This window comes from Mus caroli, unplaced genomic scaffold (assembly GCF_978045245.1).
Source record: "Mus caroli unplaced genomic scaffold, Mus_caroli_1 scaffold_2, whole genome shotgun sequence".
Classification (NCBI taxonomy): domain Eukaryota; kingdom Metazoa; phylum Chordata; class Mammalia; order Rodentia; family Muridae; genus Mus; species Mus caroli.
In genome coordinates, this window is record NW_028227257.1 from 28,486,045 (window position 1) to 28,506,308 (window position 20,264).

Consider the following 20,264-nt stretch of genomic DNA (forward strand, 5'->3'; position numbering starts at 1 on the left):
ACCACAGTGCATCATGAAGATTAGTGTGCTCTCACTGCTGGAAGACTGGTGCTTTTGGAAGACAGACGTGTTAGCTTGTTCCAGTATCTAGACGTTTATATAGATATAAAATAGGACACCGTAACACACAGTTCAAACACAAAGTTTACTGTAGATACAAAATAGTCTGTGTATTCTGAGTTGTTTAAACCACACAATTTGTGTCCAGGTTCCAGCATATGATACTCTTGATGACACTTCTGCCTAAGCAGATCTTACACTCAGATCTCTCTGGATATCCTCGATGGTTGATATTCACTCGGACACACAATGCCTAAAATCAGAAATCATTCAGCCTTCAGTATCCAGGACCTTTTTTTAAAAATTATTATTAGATATTTTCTTCATTTACATTTCAAATGTATCCACAAAGTCCCGTATAACCTCCTCCCGGCCCCGCTCCCCAACCCACCCACTCCTGCTTCATTGCCCTGGCATACACCTGTATTGGGGCATATGATCTTCACAAGTCCAAGGATCTATCCTCCCATTGATGGCTGACTAGTCCATCCTCTGCTACATATGCAGCTAGAGACACAGCTCTGGGTGGTACTGGTTAGTTCATATTGCTGTTCCTCTTATAGGGTTGCAGACCCCTTTAGCTCCTTGGGTACTTTCTCTAGCTCCTTCATTAGGGGCCATGTGTTCCATCCAATAGATGACTATGAGCATCCACTTCTGTATTTGCCAAACACTGGCATAACCTCACAAGAGATAGCTATATCAGGATCCTGTCAACAAAATCTTTCTAACATATGCAATAGTGTCTGGGTTTGGTGGTTGTATATGGGATGGATCCCTGGGTGGAGCAGTCTCTGCATAGTCCTTCCAGGACCTTTTTTAAAAGCCATCTTCATGGTTCATTTCTGTAGGTATTGGTTGATGCCACTGCTTTAGAAGGAATCCAATAAAAGGGATCTCCCTCTCCACTGTACAATGCCTGTCAGTGTTGTATATGTCTGGGATCTGGGTCATGCAAATGACAATGTTTCTTGAGACGTTTTACTTGGGATGTTGTGTCCATGCCTAGGTGACTGAGAGGGCAGTACACCAGCTCTTATCCCATATACACAGCAGTGAAGTTGGTGGATGGAAGGGATTTGAGCTACACCTTACCCTGATCACTTGACGTCTGCTGGAGAGAGAGGAACTTTACCTCAGTGAGGAAGTTCCCCAAGTTGCCTCATAATCTTCTTGCACAACAAAGGGTCATGGTAAGGTGCTGGGTGTTCCTGAGATGAGAACATATTTTCCTTCTCTTCTTGCTCCCAGTCCACCTGTCTGCTGATGCCACCTCTGTCTCCGGTGCCACTTCCCTACCAATCAGCAGGGCACTCTTCCACCAATGAGGCCTGAAAACAGGGGTTTGGTAAGATTACCGAGTGTTAGCCAATCATGCTTTCCCCATGGCATGAGCAAGGAAGCATAACCTGTGTGGCCGTCTTCAGTCCACTGTGTTAGGGCTTGGCGGGTACCTCTTCCACTGTTCACCATGCAGAAGAAACTGTTCTCAGACTTTGTCCCTTGTTGAGTGTGTTCCTAGGAGTCCTTTGGGGCCCCAGCAAAAGACCATTTAGGCAGTAAAGACACTAGTCTTGTCTGAAGACACACAGCTGCATTAGCAGCAACATCCCTATGGAGTATCAGAAAGAAAACAGCTTGGATCTTGTGAGATACTGTTGAAAATAAGAAAGGCAGCGTATACTAGCATGTGGGCATAAGGAGGAGTGTGAATCTGATGACTTAATTCCCTAGGTTTTCTTAGGTGGTAGAAGGTAGCAGGAGACCATAAACCACCCAAAGGAAAACCCTGCTTTCAGACCAGAGGGTCTTAACATGTTTTCTTACAACAGGTTCTTATCCATGATCATGCTTGGAAACAGGTACTGCTCTGGCTTCAACTATTAAACACTTCATATTTCACTTTGGCTTCACTCAAAACACAGTTGGTGGACTTTACCTTTTAAGCTCTCGGATGCCGTAGGGTAGTGTGCACCATGACATGATCTAGCTTCACATGGCTCCTATGAAGATGAACTGGTTAATGTTTCAGATAAGGGTGTAGACAAGACAAAACAAATTTGGAGAGACAACTAGAGTCGCCAAAAATATGACAATACTTTGCTCTCTCTCTCTCTCTCTCTCTCTCTCTCTCTCTCTCTCTCTCTCTCTCTCTCTCTCTCTCTCTCTCTCTGTCTCTCTCTCTGTCTCTCTCTCTCTCTCTCTATTCCTCCCTCTTTTTCTTTCTTTATCACTCTGTGTGTGTGTGTCCCTGTCTGTCCAAATAGAGTGAGTTTTGAGGGTATCTGAGTAATGGTGGGTTAGAAGCAAGCTGTCTAGCAAGCCAGGATGGTTTTAAGAGCTGCACCATGAGCAATGGACTCACCGGCTCATGTCCTCTCTACCTTGCTTATGAGCACAAGATGGACATTCCCTGCACTCTCCTTGCTCTGTTTCTGGCTCCATACTGGTAAGCACCAGTCATCTTGGACACAAACACAAGTAGATCAGATCAGGCACTCTGGGGTCCTACTCTGATTCCAGTGTCCACTTGCTCTTCTAATGTCCCATGGGTACATCTGGAGACAGGCAGCTGATGATCTCTACAGGCCTGGAAGTTCCTCTGAGGTTTGGTTTCCCAATGATGACCTGCATGTCATGGTACCTTGTTTCCAGAATTACTGAGATCTATGGAGTACTTTGCTTGGCTGGCAAAACTGTGGAATCACCAGCCAACATGAACCAACCTAGAGGGCAAAGTCAGGACAACCATGAGTTCAGACCTTCCTCCCACAATCCATGCTCAGTCCTTAGGTTGCAAAGGACCTGAGAAGGGTATCGTACAAGCCAGACACACTCTGTTAATCTGCAGACAGAGGAAGAATTTGCCCTTAGTTTCATACTGTGATGTAGACAGGGTCCCCCACACACACACCCCCGGCACCCAATCATGGGAAATTCCTCCCTGGCTCTCTCCTGTACCTGTGTGCATCCTCAGTAGACTGCTCTTCACTCTCGGGTATCATTTTTCAGGGAGCACAGTGCCCCTAAATGCTCTTCAAACAGACATAAGAAAGGGAGATCTAGTAGAAATCTTCAGGACTTATGCTTCACTGTGCTGGCCCTGTGCTGGCATGGGCCATCAGGCTGATTCTTCCCGAGTGCTCCACTGATCCCTTCACCCACCCTCCTCCAACACCCTGGCCAGGCTCAAGACACCTTCCTCTGCCCTCTACATGTGGTGAAGTTACTCACAAAGGATACTGTGGGATTAGATTTAGCTGTGATAATACATTACCACCAACCCCTAAAATGTATATTCTTGTAACCTGTTTATTTCAAAGCATATCATTTAGTCCAGGAAACTGTTCAGTGAGTGCAAGCATTTCCTGCCAAGTGTGGGGACATTAATCCATTCCCCAAGACAGATAGGGTGTAAAGACAGAACTAACTCTGGCCGGTTAACTTCCATGCACATACAGTAAATAAATATTTTTTTTCTTTAAAGAAAATGACATTATTTTAAACAAAAAACCTAGAGGTAGAAGTGCATTGTAGTCTCTCCACTTACCTGGTACCATGGCTACCTCCACGGCTCTTTTGATTCACAGCCAGGTCTCTGTTGTTGGTCGGGTGCACTCTCTTTTGGATTGGCAGGCAGCAACATAAAGTTCTCAGGCCTCTTAGAAAGCCATTCCTCAGGGTCCTCCAGACCCGTCTTTGAAAGGGGGCCTGGGGCGCAGTCTGACACCTGCCATGGAGGTGTCCCTGGAGTGTATTTGGGGAGGATGGTCTGGACTCTCTCTGTTGTATAGCAGGACCCTCACCCTTGGCCTCCTTTCTGGAGAATCGAGGTGATGTAACTTGTGAGTTCATGATATCCATTGACCCAGCTGTAGTCACTATGTGGAGCTGTCCCATGAGGTTCTCCTGAGGTGAGACTGGTGAAAGAGGTGGGTTGATCTCTCCTCTGGATATGTAGGTGCCCTCACACTGGTCGTCTTCCACAGAGGTATGATGAGTAGAAACAAACTGTGAAGACCTCTTGTTCTTTGAATAGGTAGATTCAGCTTTGGACACACCCATGGATGTCTGGAGAGTGTGGATTTTCAGTGAATGATATTCCAAAGAGTCTCCAGTAGCGCTTTCTTCTGAGGTGTCACTGATCTCTGTCTCCCCCCAGGTGCTCCTCCTGTAGTGAGCCTTCTGGACAAGCTGGGGGCGGATACTGTGGAGTGGAGTTGTCTCCTTGTTGAAGCAGTTCCGGGTGGGTGGTATAGAGTGGTTCATTGTAGTTCTCTTTCCCTTCTCAAGACTTTCTGATTCATTGGGCAAACTGAACGTGGAATGGGTAGGCACACTAGATGCCCTCCTTACAACTGTTTTTATGGCTGGCTCTGTGTTTTTCAATATTCTATCACATGGCCTTGGATCTGGGTCTTTTGTTGTCTTGTTATCACAGGGTGACTGTTGTTTGAGCATTAAATAAGTAGCCATCACCTGGTCGAATTTTTTCTCCCGCAAACTTTCTCTTATCTCTCCTGGATTGTATCCCAGGACACCCATGAGTACCATTATACTGGGGTCCGGGTGGCTTTCAATATTCTCTCCCAAAGAAGCGGGAGAAGCTTCGTTGTCAGGTTTTAGCCACGTAAATCTGGCAATGTCATAGACTGTTGGCCTCTCTCCAGGGTTGACAGTTAGCAATTTGGCTATCACATCCCAAAGTTCTGGTGACAGACTGAAACTCCTAGGGTACTTTCCTGCAATGATCTTCTGCTTTATTGCTTCATAGCTATATCCATGGAAAGGGAGGCACCCTGTGGCCATGAAATAAAGCACAACCCCCAAGCTCCAGACATCAGTGGCCCGGCCATCATACCCTCTATCTTCAAACAGTTCTGGGGCACAGTACGGGAGGGTTCCACAGAACGTGACCAGCTTCTGGCCCATGATTATCTTGGTGCTCAATCCAAAATCAGTAAGCTTTACATTTCCTCTGTGGTCCAATAAAATGTTTTCTGGCTTTAAATCCCTGTGGACAATCCCTTTCTGGTGACAATACTGGAGGGCATACACCATCTGTTTAAAGAGCCTGTGGCACTCCACCTCTGCTAGATAGCCAAACTCTTCAACTCTGCTCATCAGCTCTCCTCCCACAGCATGCTCCAGAACGATGAAAATGTTTCTGGTGGTGTCGATTATGTGTAACAGTTTGATAATATGGGGATGGTCAAGGGATTTCATGATTTCGATTTCAGATTGGACATGGGGCTTGTTCCTGCTTTTGGGGAGGATTTTTATTGCAACTTTTGTCTGGGTGAGGAGATGGCTCGCTAGTTTTACTTCCCCAAATGTTCCTTGGCCAAGGGTTGTTAATATTTCATAGTGTTCTGTTAAGGCGGCTTCTTCAAAGGTGTTGTACCTGAGGTCCTGACAAGCTTGCCATCTCTTCATCTTTTGATGATAGGTCAGTTGGTTTGTGGTCAGTGTCCACAACACCTAGGGATGCAAGATAAAAGGAAGTAAAAGTGGGTCTAAGAGAAACATTTATAGCCTTAAATTCCTGTGCTAATACAAACACAAAAGTGGTCCAAATGATCTAACGATGCATGTCACAGTCTTAGAAATTTTAGAACAAGCAAAATCCAAGAAAATTAGAATCAAGTTCAAAATATGAATTGATGAAATGGAGACAAAAATAATACAAAGACCAAAGTAACTGTCTTCGTTTGGAATTCTTAGCTGTGAATAGCCTCCATGACCAAGGCAACTCTTATAAAGGACAATAAGTATTTGGTGCTGCCTTACAGGTTCAGGATTCCAGTCCATTGTCACCAATGTAAGAATATGGCAGCATACTGGCAGGCATGAAGCAGGAGGAAATGAGAGTTCTACATCTTCATCTGAAAACTGTTAAGAGAAGACTGTCTCTTCTTAGAAGTTAGGACTAGGAGCTCAAACCCCATCTGGACAGTGGCACACTTCATCCAACAAGGTGACACCTGTTAATAGTGCCACTCCCTGGGCCAAGCATATTCAAAACCACTGTGGTAACAAAGACTTTTTTATTCTAAGGATAACAATAACAAGTAATCTTCACCAAGATAACTCATAGAAATAGGAAGATACACATTAACAATATTAGAGAGAAGATAATGCAGTATACAATAAATACAAATGGAACCCAGATATCCAAACAATCACTAGGGAATCTCTTAAAAATGTTCCAATGAAATGGAAAAGTCTAGAAGAAATTGATGAACCTCTAGATACACGTTAAACTACCAACTAAAACTAAAAAGAGGGAAAACATCTAAACTGAAGACTGTATGAGTCAGAGGCAGTTGAGGCATAAAGTTACAGTGTTTTATGGGTAAAGGACGGAGTTGCACATATGAACTCAGAGAAATGTGCCCTGCTCAGGCTCAAGTCAGTCAAAATCTCAGCATGAAGAGGAGAGGTGGACAAGAAATCACACACCTACCTGATGAGTCCTTCAAAACTGATAGCTGTCAGGAGAGCTATCAATTTTAAAGAAATGGTCCCTTAAGGATAAGGTTGGACAGACTACTCTTCAGTGAAAGGCCACATACCTGAGAGTATAAAGACAAGAGAAACTGTACTTGATGGCCAGACACAAAAGACCTAAACCAGGATGGTACGAAATGCCGAGTGGAGGATCTGGGAGGAGTTAAGGGAAAGGATAAATACAACAAAAATATCATGTAAAATTCCCAAAAATCTAATTTCAAACAAAAATGCAACAAGATTTAAATAGTAATTTAAAAGAATTTCTTAACAACAATAAAAACATAAAAGGCCAGACCAGACAAACTCATTGGTGATTTCCATCAAATCTTTAAAGAACCCACACCAGTACTTCTGAAACTATTCATTAAACTAGAAAGAGGAGCAGGAGCAATCAAGATTCATCCTTAGAAAATGTATTACACAGATACTGATGCCACATGGACACAGTAACAAGAGTCATAGTAACAGAGTCAACACCCGTGAAAACAGACACAATAATCCTTAGTCTGAGAGCTTAATGCCTCACACAGAATTCAACAGCCCTTGAAAGGACCAAACTTCCTGATCAAGATGGATTCATCCAGTCATGCCAGGGCTGCAACAACCACCAACGATTGACAACGACGCATAGAAATGGAAGGGCAAGAATCACATGCTCAGCTGAAGAATGGAATTGTCATTTAAAAAGAAGAACACAGATCTGGAAATCACCCTGTAGTGTTTAACAAGCCACTCCAGAGATACTGGCTCTCAAGTGCTGAAGCATAGTTAGGGGAAGGGGCCTGTAGTAAAAGGGATTCATTAGGAACGTAAAGAAGAAAGAAGGGACTGGGGTACGGGTTCTTAGATTAGGTGAATATTATTAAAGTGCATTATGTGCATATTCAGAAATGTTTTAGGGAACTGTCCTACTTTATGCTTAATGTTTATTAACAAAAGCCTTAAAAAGTAAATAAACAGCAATGAAAATGAGTAGGCAGAAAAAGACAAATTGAAGATAATTAATGATGATAATTTAAACTATGTAAAAAAATAAAATCTAAAATCAAAGAGAAACTAAAAGAAAAAGAAAAGAGGAAAACTATAACCAATACCTGCAAACCTCAAGCAGTAAAGTGAGAAAAGGGCTCACCGTGTCAAAGTCCAAGCAGGTTCACCAATATCCGAGTCCAAACCTTCTCCAGAATCCGAGTCCAAAAACGTTACCAATATCCGAGTCCAATCCTTTGCCAGAATCCGAGTCCAAAACGTTACCAATATCCGAGTCCAAACCTCCAGAATCCGAGTCCAAAACGTTACCAATATCCGAATCCAAACCTCCAGAATCCGAGTCCAAAAACGTTACCAATATCCTAGCCCAATCCTTTGCCAGAATCCGAGTCCAAAAACGTTACCAATATCCGAATCCAAACCTTTGCCAGAATCCGAGTCCAAAAAACGTTACCAATATCCGAGCCCAAAATGTTACCAGTATCCAAGTTCAAAAATATCACCACAGTCCAAGTCTCCCAAACCACCACCAACCACGCTCCACACCAAAAGGACAAAACCCAGCCTTGGGCAGTACATTATATGGACAGGTGTCTGTCATTTATCATAGTGGTTCATTGTGAGGTCAGAGCAAAACATGGACCAATGAGGGATGGCCACACCCTGTCCCAGAAGACTGTATTAGCTACTCTGCAGTCACTGCTACCAAGTGCCCAAGCAGAAGCAATAGAATGGTTCATTTTGTCTCACACTTTGAGGGAACAGGGAAAGCATGATGTAGAGTGGTAACATGTGGTTGTTCACACAATACTGCTGGTCACCCCATGTCCAATGACAGGTCAGAAAACTCCTTCCTAGAGCTAGAGCCCACCTTCTTTTTTTTTTTTTTTCTTTTTTTTTATTAGATATTTTCTTCATTTACATTTCAAATGCTATCCCGAAAGTTCCCTATACCCTCCCCCAGCCCTGCTCCCCTACCCACCCACTTCCACTTCATGGCCCTGGAGTTCCCCTGAATTGGGGCATATAAAGTTTGCAAGACCAAGGATCCCCGAGTGGGGCTGTCTCTGGATGGTCCATCATTTCGTCTCAGCTCCAAACTTTGTCTCTATAACTCCTTCCATGGGTATTTTGTTCGCCATTCTAAGGAGAAATGAAGTATCCATGCTTTGGTCTTCCTTCTTGATTTTCTTTTTTTTTTTTTTTAATTTTTTTTATTAGGTATTTTCCTCAATTACATTTCCAATGCTATCCAAAAAGTCCCCAATACACTCCCCCCAGTCCCCCACCCACCCACCCCCACCCCTTGGCCCTGGCATTCCCCTGTACTGGGGCATATAAAGTTTAGAGCCCACCTTCTAATGCTAGATTCCAGCTTCCCTTCACAGTATTACCAGCTAGAGACCATGAGTTCTGACACAAGTGTCTATCAGGGATTTTTTTTTTTTAATTCTGACCACAACAAGAACTGTCTCCACTTTAAAACTAATACAAACAGTAATAGGAATAATGATAATATAGGCCCCCAAACCTTTATGCTTTAATGGGTATAGACTCTGGTTGCAGGAAATATTTTAAAAAGAACCAACAAGTTTCCACACAACTGCCAGGCACCGGCAATTCTCTGCCCCGTGGTGCCTGGCTGGCCAGTCACTGGCAAGCAATGGCCAACCTGTTTTTATCACATGGAGACTCTCTGACCCAGAGCTCCTGAAATGTCTCCACCCAGATTGCTAGGTTCCCACAGGCCAGATCTGCCATTGAAATGGGGAAACTAGTCATTACATCTTGTCCTCATGCTAAAACCTTCCAAAAAGCCTAATTCTCTCCTGCTTCCTCTCTTTCTCTGTCCAACTGGGAAGTCCCTCCTACTTGCCCAGTGATTGGTTCACAAGAAGTCACCTGGGTATGTGACTCACTCCTTGACCACAGCCCCTCCAAGGAGACCAGAATTAGCATCAAAATACAAACAGCACCAGGCCCATCCACAATAGACTGATATTTACCAGTAAGAAAGTGAACTCAGAGCATGCTCCTATGTCCTTTGGGAGTAGGACCCAAAATCTGTGCTAACAACTGTCTGTTACAGACCTCAACATATCTAAAAGTAGTCATTCCTCTCTATATACTTGCTGTCCAAACTAAGCCCCTCACTGTTGTTGTCCTGTCACAAAATATTCTTTTTCAAACACCCTAGGGCAAGTTACTAAAGTATGTGGGACTTAGAGGAAGGGAGTTTCGTCATAGGTTCCCCCAAAAGACTCTTGTTAGATTTCTCATCAGAGACCTTGAAGCCCAAGAGACAGAAGGCAGACATCTTTGTGATGATCAAAAAAGAAGAACATCAGACTAGAGTCCTACAGACAGCAAAAGCTGTAGGCATGGGAGATAGAGAATCTTCAAATGTCAAAATCTCATCCTCTTCTACAACAAATTGCCTTCGACTGGGAAATATATACACAACAGAAATTCATTTCTTGCACTTTTGGAGATTGGAAGTTAAGAACAGGATATTCAGGATGTTTGATGTGTATTGAGTGCCAGGATGCTAAGGGTATATAAAGCCTTTTATCTTGCTCTAACATGGTATTTTGTTGTGTATTCTCACATGGTCCTGGGAAATGAAACTCTCTTTCATTTCTTTTTCTTTTCATATAAATAAGGTTACAATCCCCTTCAGCTCCTCATTCCTTCCCCTAACTCTTCCATTGATGTCCTCTAGCTCAGTCCAATGTTTGCCGCCTGTAAGTATCTCCATCTATGTCAGTCAGATGATGGCTGAGCCCCATAGAGGATAGCCATGTAAGACCCATGTCTGCAAGCACAACAAAGTAAGAGCAATAGTGTGGGGATTTGGTGTGGGGCCCTATTCTATAGGGGCCACATTCTTTCATGATTGTGAACACCTGGGTTGCTACCACAAAGGCCTCAAATCAGACTGAAGATTCAACATAGATTTTTGTGAGCCACATGTTCCAACATCAGGCCCCAAAACTAGAGCTGGTTACTGTCACTGTACCAATACCATGCAGGTTTTATCACTAGTGCTCTGTAGTACAGCTTGAGGTCAAGGATGGTGACTCCCCTAGAAATTCTTTTATTTTTGAGAATAGTTTTCGTTATCCTGTTGTTTTTTTTAATCCAGATGAATTTGAGAATTGCTCCTTCTATCTCTGTGAAGAATTGAGTTGAAGTTTCGATGAAGATTGCATTGAATCTATGCATTGCTTTTGGAAAGATGGTCATTTTTACTATGTTAATTATGCTGATCCTTCAGCGCTATCTCTGCAGAGGGCCCTAAGGTCCCCAGAGGACTCTCCACATTGCAGGCACCCTAAGACACCCGGGACCCTGGGATCACTGGTGAATGGAATGCAACATCAGTTCCAAAAAACCCAGAGGGTCTTGTGATAGCAGCAAGAGGGTCAAATCAAAACAACCCTGAGATTCCACCTCATACCAGTCAGAATGCCTAAGATCAAAAATTCAGGTGACAGCAGATGTTGGCAAGGATATGGAGAAATCCCATTGTTGGTGGGATTACAAGCTGGTACAACCACTCTAGAAATCAGTCTGGCAGTTCCTTGGAAAATTGGACATAGTACTACCGGAAGATCCAACAATTCCTTTCCTGGGCATATACCCAGAAGATGTTCCAACTGGTAATAAGAACACATGCTCCACTATGCTTATAGCAGCCTTATTTATAATAGCCAGAAGCTGGAAAGAACCCAGATTCCCTCAACAGAAGAATGGATACAGAAAATGTGGTACATTTAAACAATGGAATACTACTCAGCTATTAAAAACAATGAATTTATGAAATTTTTAGGCAAATGGATGTATCTGGAGGATATCCTGAGTGAGGTAACCCAGTCACAAAAGAACACACATGGTATGCACTCACTGATAAGCACATATTAGTCCAGAAACTAGAATATCCAAGATACAATTTGCAAAACACATGAAACTCAAGAAGAAGGAAGGCCAAAGTGTGGATACTTCACTCCTTCTTAGAATTGGAAACAAAATACCCATGGAAGTAGTTACAGAGACAAACTTTGGAGCTGAGATGAAAGGATGGACCATCCAGAGACTGCCTCACCCAGGGGATCCATAACATAATCAGACACCAAATACAGACACTGTTGCATATGCCAGCAAGATTTTGCTGAAAGGACCCTGATATAGCTGTCTCTTGTGAGGCTGTGACAGTGCCTGGCAAATACAGAAGTGGATGCTCACAGTCATCTATTAGATGTAATATAGAGCCCCTAATGGAGGAGCTAGAGAATGTACCCAATGAGCTGAGGGGTTCTGCAACCCTATAGGTGGAACAACAATATGAACTAACCAGTACCCCCAGAGCTCGTGTCTCTAGCTGCAGATGTAGCAGAAGATGGACTAGTCGACCATCATTGGGAAGAGAGGCCCCTTGGTCTTGCAAACTTTATATGCCTCAGTACAGGGGAATGCCAGGGCCAAGAAGTGGGAGTGGGTGGGTAGGGGAGCAGGGTGGGAGGAGGGTATAGGGGACTTTTGGGATAGCATTTGAGATGTAAATGAAGAATATACCTAATAAAAATTGGAAAAAGTTGAGAGAGAGAGAGAGAGAGAGAGAGAGAGAGAGAGAGAAAGGAAGGAAGGAAGACCAAAGTGTGGATACTTTGTTCCTTCTTAGAATGGGGAACAAGATCCGGCCGGATCAGCTCCGGGGTAGCGGGAGCGCAGGGTTGCCTGACACCCGCCAGCTACCCACGACCCCCGCCGCAGGATTTTGGGACTGCTGGTGAGTGGAACACAGCTTCTGCTCCAATCCAATTGCGCGGGACCTGAGACTGCATTAGTTAGGGAAGCAGAAACCAGCCTGAGTAGGGCCACAGGCCTCATCCGGCCGGATCAGCGCTGGGGTAGCGGGAGCACAGGGTTGCCTGACACCCGCCAGCTACCCACGACCCCCGCCGCAGGATTTTGGGTCTGCTGGTGAGTGGAACACAGCTTCAGCTCCAATCCAATTGCGCGGGACCTGAGACTGCATTAGTTAGGGAAGCAGAAACCGGCCTGAGTAGGGCCACAGGCCTCATCCGGCCAGATCAGCGCCGGGGTAGCGGGAGCGCAGGGTTGCCTGACACCCGCCAGCTACCCACGACCCCCGCCGCAGGATTTTGGGACTGCTGGTGAGTGGAACACAGCTTCTGCTCCAATCCAATTGCGCGGGACCTGAGACTGCATTAGTTAGGGAAGCAGAAACCGGCCTGAGTAGGGCCACAGGCCTCATCCGGCCGGATCAGCGCCGGGGTAGCGGGAGCGCAGGGTTGCCTGACACCCGCCAGCTACCCACGACCCCCGCCGCAGGATTTTGGGACTGCTGGTGAGTGGAACACAGCTTCGGTTCCAGTCCAATCACGCGGGACCTGAGACTGCTCTGGTTGGGGAGAGAGAAATCCGGCCTACATAGGGCCACAACCCTCTTCCGATCAGAAAAGCACACAGCTTCTGCTCCAATCTTTAAACAGTGACAACGATAACTACTAACCCCAGAGATTACCAGATGGCGAAAGGTAAACGTAATAATCTTACTAACAGAAACCAAGACCACTCACCATCATCAGAACCCAGCACCCCCACTTCGCCCAGTCCAGGGCACCCCAACACACCGGAAAAGCTAGACACGGATTTAAAAGCATATCTCCTGATGATGATAGAGAACTTCAAGAAGGACTTTAATAACACACTTAAAGAAATGCAGAACACTGCTAAACAGGCAGAAGACAATAAAGAGAAAGCACAAAAATCCCTTAAAGAATTGCAGGAGAACACTGCTAAAGAGTTACAAATCCTTAAAGAAAAACACGATAACATAATCAAACAGGTAGAAGTCCTTACAGAAAAACAGGAAAACACATCCAAACAGATGATGGAAATGAACAAAACCATACTAGACCTAAAAAGGGAAGTAGACACAATAAAGAAAACCCAAAATGAGGCAACACTGGAGATAGAAACCCTAGGAAAGAAATCTGGAACCATAGATACCAGCATCAGCAACAGAATACAAGAGATGGAAGAGAGAATCTCAGGTGCAGAAGATTCCATAGAGAACATCGGCACAACAATCAAGGAAAATGTAAAATGCAAAAAGATCCTAACTCAAAACATCCAAGAAATACAGGACACAATGAGAAGACCAAACCTACGGATAATAGGAGTGGATGAGAATGAAGATTTTCAACTCAAAGGACCAGCAAACATCTTCAACAAAATTATAGAAGAAAACTTCCCAAATCTAAAGAAAGAGATGCCCATGAACATACAAGAAGCCTACAGAACTCCAAATAGACTGGACCAGAAAAGAAATACCTCCCGACACATAATAATCAGAGCAACAAATGCTCTAAATAAAGATAGAATACTAAAAGCAGTAAGAGAAAAAGGCCAAGTAACATATAAAGGCAAGCCTATCAGAATTACACCAGACTTTTCACCAGAGACTATGAAAGCCAGAAGATCCTGGACGGATGTTATACAGACACTAAAAGAACACAAATTCCAGCCCAGGCTACTATACCCAGCCAAACTCTCAATTAACATAGATGGAGAAACCAAAGTATTCCACGACAAAACCAAATTCACACATTATCTCTCCACGAATCCAGCCCTTCAAAGGATAATAACAGAAAAAAACCAATACAAGGACAGGAACCACGCCCTAGAAACAACAAGAAGGTAATCCCTCAACAAACCTAAAAGAAGACAGCCACAAGAACAAAATGCCAACTTTAACAACAAAAATAACAGGAAACAACAATTACTTTTCCTTAATATCTCTTAATATCAATGGACTCAACTCCCCGATAAAAAGACATAGACTAACAAACTGGCTACACAAACAAGACCCAACATTTTGCTGCTTACAGGAAACTCATCTCAGAGAAAAGGATAGACACTACCTCAGAATGAAAGGCTGGAAAACAATTTTCCAAGCAAATGGCATGAAGAAACAAGCTGGAGTAGCCATTCTAATATCTGATAAGATTGACTTCCAACCCAAAGTCATTAAAAAAGACAGGGAGGGACACTTCATACTCATCAAAGGTAAAATCCTCCAAGAGGAACTATCAATCCTGAATATCTATGCTCCAAATACAAAGGCAGCCACATTCATTAAAGAAACTTTAGTAAAGCTCAAAGCACACATTGCACCTCATACAATAATAGTGGGAGACTTCAACACACCACTATCACCAATGGACAGATCATGGAAACAGAAACTAAACAGGGACACAGTGAAACTAAGAGAAATTATGAATCAAATGGATCTGGCAGATATCTACAGAACATTCTATCCTAAAACAAAAGGATATACCTTCTTCTCAGCACCTCATGGTACCTTCTCCAAAATTGACCACATAATTGGTCACAAAGCAGGCCTCAACAGATATAAAAATATTGAAATTGTCCCATGCATCCTATCAGATCACCATGGACTAAGGCTGATCTTCAATAACAAAATAAATAATAGAAAGCCAACCTTCACGTGGAAACTGAACAACACTCTTCTCAATGATACCTTGGTCAAGGAAGGAATAAAGAAAGAAATTAAGGACTTTTTAGAGTTCAATGAAAATGAAGCCACAACATACCCAAACTTATGGGACGCAATGAAAGCATTTCTAAGAGGAAAACTCATAGCTATGAGTGCCTCCAAAAGGAAACTAGAGAGAGCACACATTAGCAGCCTGACAACACACCTAAAAGCACTAGAACAAGAGGAAGCAAATTCACCCAAGAGGAGTAGACGGCAGGAAATAATCAAACTCAGGGGTGAAATCAACCAAGTGGAAACAAGAAAAACTATTCAAAGAATCAACCAATCAAGGAGCTGGTTCTTTGAGAAAATCAACAAGATAGATAAACCCTTAGCCAGACTCACTAGAGGGCACAGGGAAAGCATCCTAATTAACAAAATCAGAAATGAAAAAGGAGACATAACAACAGATCCTGAAGACATCCAAAACACCATCAGATCCTTCTACCAAAGGCTCTACTCAACAAAACTGGAGAACCTGGATGAAATGGAGAAGTTCCTAGACAGATACCAGGTACCAAAGTTGAATCAAGATCAGGTTAATGATCTAAACAGCCCTATATCCCCCAAAGAAATAGAAGCAGTCATTAATAGTCTCCCAACTAAAAAAAGCCCAGGACCAGATGGGTTTAGTGCAGAGTTCTATCAGACCTTCAAAGAAGATCTAATCCCAGTTCTTCACAAACTATTCCACAAAATAGAAACAGAAGGTACTCTACCCAACTCATTCTATGAAGCCACAATTACTCTGATACCTAAACCACAAAAAGACCCAACAAAGATAGAAAACTTCAGACCAATATCCCTTATGAATATTGATGCAAAAATCCTCAATAAAGTTCTTGCTAACCGAATCCAAGAACACATCAAAACAATCATCCATCCTGACCAAGTAGGTTTCATCCCAGGGATGCAGGGATGGTTCAATATACGGAAATCCATCAACGTAATCCAGTATATAAACAAACTCAAAGACAAAAACCACATGGTCATCTCCTTAGATGCGGAAAAAGCATTTGACAAGATCCAACACCCATTCATGATAAAAGTCTTGGAAAGATCAGGAATTCAAGGCCCATACCTAAACATGATAAAAGCAATCTACAGCAAACCAGTAGCCAACATCAAAGTAAATGGTGAGAAGCTTGAAGCAATCCCTCTAAAATCAGGGACTAGACAAGGCTGTCCACTTTCTCCATACCTATTCAACATTGTACTTGAAGTCCTAGCCAGAGCAATTCGACAACAAAAGGAGATCAAAGGGATACAAATTGGAAAAGGAGAAGTCAAAATATCACTTTTTGCAGATGATATGATAGTATATATAAGTGACCCTAAAAATTCCACCAGAGAACTCCTAAGCCTGATAAACAGCTTCGGTGAAGTAGCTGGATATAAAATTAACTCAAACAAATCAATGGCCTTTCTCTACACAAAGAATAAACAGGCTGAGAAAGAAATTAGGGAAACAACACCCTTCTCAATAGTCACAAATAATATAAAATATCTTGGCGTGACTCTAACTAAGGAAGTGAAAGATCTGTATAATAAAAACTTCAAGTCTCTGAAGAAAGAAATTATAGAAGATCTCAGAAGATGGAAAGATCTCCCATGCTCATGGATTGGCAGGATCAACATTGTAAAAATGGCTATCTTGCCAAAAGCAATCTACAGATTCAATGCAATCCCCATCAAAATTCCAACTCAATTCTTCAACGAATTAGAAAGTGCAATCTGCAAATTCATCTGGAATAACAAAAAACCTAGGATAGCAAAAACTCTTCTCAAGGATAAAAGAACCTCTGGTGGAATCACCATGCCGGACCTAAAGCTCTACTACAGAGCAATTGTGATAAAAACTGCATGGTACTGGTATAGTGACAGACAAATAGACCAATGGAATAGAATTGAAGACCCAGAAATGAACCCACACACCTATGGTCACTTGATCTTCGACAAGGGAGCTAAAAACATCCAGTGGAAGAAAGACAGCATTTTCAACAAATGGTGCTGGCACAACTGGTTGTTAACATGTAGAAGAATGCGAATCGATCCATTCCTATCTCCTTGTACTAAGGTCAAGTCTAAGTGGATCAAGGAACTTCACATAAAACCAGAGACACTGAAACTTATAGAGGAGAAAGTGGGGAAAAGCCTTGAAGATATGGGCACAGGGGAAAAATTCCTGAATAGAACAGTAATGGCTTGTGCTGTAAGATCGAGAATTGACAAGTGGGACCTCATGAAACTACAAAGCTTCTGCAAGGCTAAAGACACCATCAATAAGACAAAAAAACCACCAACAGATTGGGAAAGGATCTTCACCTATCCTAAATCAGATAAGGGACTAATATCCAATATATATAAAGAACTCAAGAAGGTGGACTCCAGAAAGTCAAATAACCCCATTAAAAAATGGGGCTCAGAACTGAACAAAGAATTCTCACCTGAGGAATACCGAATGGCAGAGAAGCACCTGAAAAAATGTTCAACATCCTTAATCATCAGGGAAATGCAAATCAAAACAACCCTGAGATTCCACCTCACACCAGTCAGAATGGCTAAGATCAAAAATTCAGGTGACAGCAGATGCTGGCGAGGATGTGGAGAAAGAGGAACACTTCTCCATTGTTGGTGGGATTGCAAGCTTGTACAACCACTCTGGAAATCAGTCTGGCGGTTCCTCAGAAAATTGGACATAGTACTACGGGAGGATCCAGCAATACCTCTCCTGGGCATATATCCAGAAGATGTCCCAACCGGTAAAAAGGACACATGCTCCACTATGTTCATAGCAGCCCTATTTATAATAGCCAGAAGCTGGAAAGAACCCAGATGTCCCTCAACAGAGGAATGGATACAGAAATTATGGTACATTTACACAATGGAGTACTACTCAGCTATTAAAAAGAATGAATTTATGAAATTCCTAGCCAAATGGATGGACCTGGAGGGCATCATCTTGAGTGAAGTAACACAATCACAAAAGAACTCACACAATATGTATTCATTGATAAGTGGATATTAGCCCAAAACTTAGGATACCCAAGATATAAGATACAATTTGATAAACGCATGAAACTCAAGAAGAACGAAGACCAAAGTGTGGACACTGTGCACCTTCTTAGAATTGGGAACAAAACACCCAGGGAAGGAGTTACAGAGACAAAGTTTGTAGCTGTGATGAAAGGATGGACCATTTAGAGACTGCTGTATCCAGGGATCCGTCACATAATCAGCTTCTAAACGCTGACACCATTGCATACACTAGCAAGATTTTGCTGAAAGGACCCAAATATAGCTGTCTCTTGTGAGACGATGCCGGGGCCTAGCAAACACAGGAGTGGATGTTCACAGTCAGCTATTGGATGTATCACAGGGCTCCCAATGGAGTAGCTAGAGAAAGTACCCAAGGAGCTAAAGGGATCTGCAACCCTATTGTTGGAACAACATGATGTACTAACCAGAACCCTGGAGCTCTTGTCTCTAGCTGCATATGTATCGAAAGATGGTCTAGTCGGCCATCAATGGAAAGAGAGGCCCATTGGACTTGCAAACTTTATATGCCCCAATATAGGGGAATGCCAGGGCCAAAAGAATGGGAATGGGTGGGTAGGGAAGTGGGGGGCGCTATGGGGGACTTTTGGGATAGTATTGGAAATGTAATTGAGGAAAATATGTAATAAAAATATATAAAAAAAAAAAAAGAATGGGGAACAAAATACCCATGGAAAGAGTTACAGAGACAAAGTTCGGAGCTAAGGCAGAAGGAAAGACCATCAGAATCTGCCCCATCCGGGGATCCATCCCATATACAACCACCAAACCCAGACACTATTGCATATGTCAGAAAGATTTTGCTTAAAAGTCCCTGATATAGCTCTCTTATGAATCTATGCCAATGCCTGGCAAATAAAGAAATGGATGCTCAAAGTCATCTATTGGATGGAACACAGGGCCCCTAATGAAGGAGCTAGAAAACATACCCAAGGAGCTAAAGGGGTCGGCCACCCTATAGGAGAAACAATGATATGAACTAACGAGTACCCCCACCCCCAGAGCTGTGTCTCTAGTTGCATATGTAGCAAAGGATGGCTTAGTCTGCCATCAATGGGAGGAGAGGCCCTTGGTACTGCGAAGATCATATGCCCCAATACAGGGGAATGCCAGGGCCAGGAAGCAGGAGTGGATGGGTTGGGGAGCAGGGCAGTGAGAGGGTATAGGGGGCTTTGGGGATAGCATTTGAAATGTAAATGAAGAAAATATCTAATAAAAAATTCTGCTGATCCATGAGCATGGGAAATTTTTCCATCATCTCAGGTCTTCTTTGATTTCACTCTTCAGGGACTTCAAGTTCTTATACAGACCTTTCACTTGCTTGGTGAGAGTCACACCAAGATATATTATATTATTTGTGACTATTGTGAAGGGTGTTATTCCCACAATTTCTTTCTCAGGCTGTTTATCCTTTGTGTAGAGGAAGGTACTGATTGGTTTGAGTTAATTTTACATGCAACCACTTTGCTGGAGTTGTTTATCTGATGTAGGAGTTTTCTGGTAGAATTTTGGGGTCACTTATGTGTACTTTCATTTCACCTTCAAATAGTGATAAATTGACTTCTTCCTTTCCAATTTGTATTCCTTTGACCTTTTGTTGTCTAATTGCTCTCGCAAGAACTTCAAGCACTATATTGAATAAATAGGGAGAGAGTGAGCAGCCATGTCTTGTCTCTGATTTTAAAGAGATTGCTTCAAGGTTCTCTCCATTTAATTTGATGTTGGCTGTTGGTTTGCTGTATACTGCCTCTATTAAGTTTATGTATGTGCCTTCGATTCCTGATCTCTTTAAGACGTTTAACATATGGGGGTGTTGTATTTATATCTAATGAGATGATCATATGTCTTTTTTCTTCAGTTTGCTTATATAGTAGATTATGATCATGGATTTTCATTTATTGATCCATTCCTGCATCCCTGGGATGAAGTCAACTTGATCATGGTGAATGATCATTTTGATATGTTCTTGGATTCAGTTTGCAAGCATTTTGTTGAGTATTTTGGAATCAATATTCATAAGTGAAATTGGTCTGAAGTTCTTTTTCTTTGTTGGGTC

General features: G+C 42.8%; 1 protein-coding gene across 1 annotated transcript; it reads right to left on the reverse strand.

Moving 5' to 3' along the window:
• Positions 1 to 3,027: 3,027 nt before the first annotated feature.
• Positions 3,028 to 5,517, reverse strand: LOC147005775 (sperm motility kinase X). Its single transcript, XM_085829090.1, has 2 exons — positions 3,611 to 5,517; positions 3,028 to 3,095 (listed from the first exon to the last, which is right to left on the reverse strand). Exons 1-2 carry the CDS (start codon positions 5,494 to 5,496, stop codon positions 3,062 to 3,064), a joined length of 1,920 nt encoding a protein of 639 aa, XP_085685216.1. The 5' UTR covers positions 5,497 to 5,517; the 3' UTR covers positions 3,028 to 3,061.
• Positions 5,518 to 20,264: the final 14,747 nt, after the last annotated feature.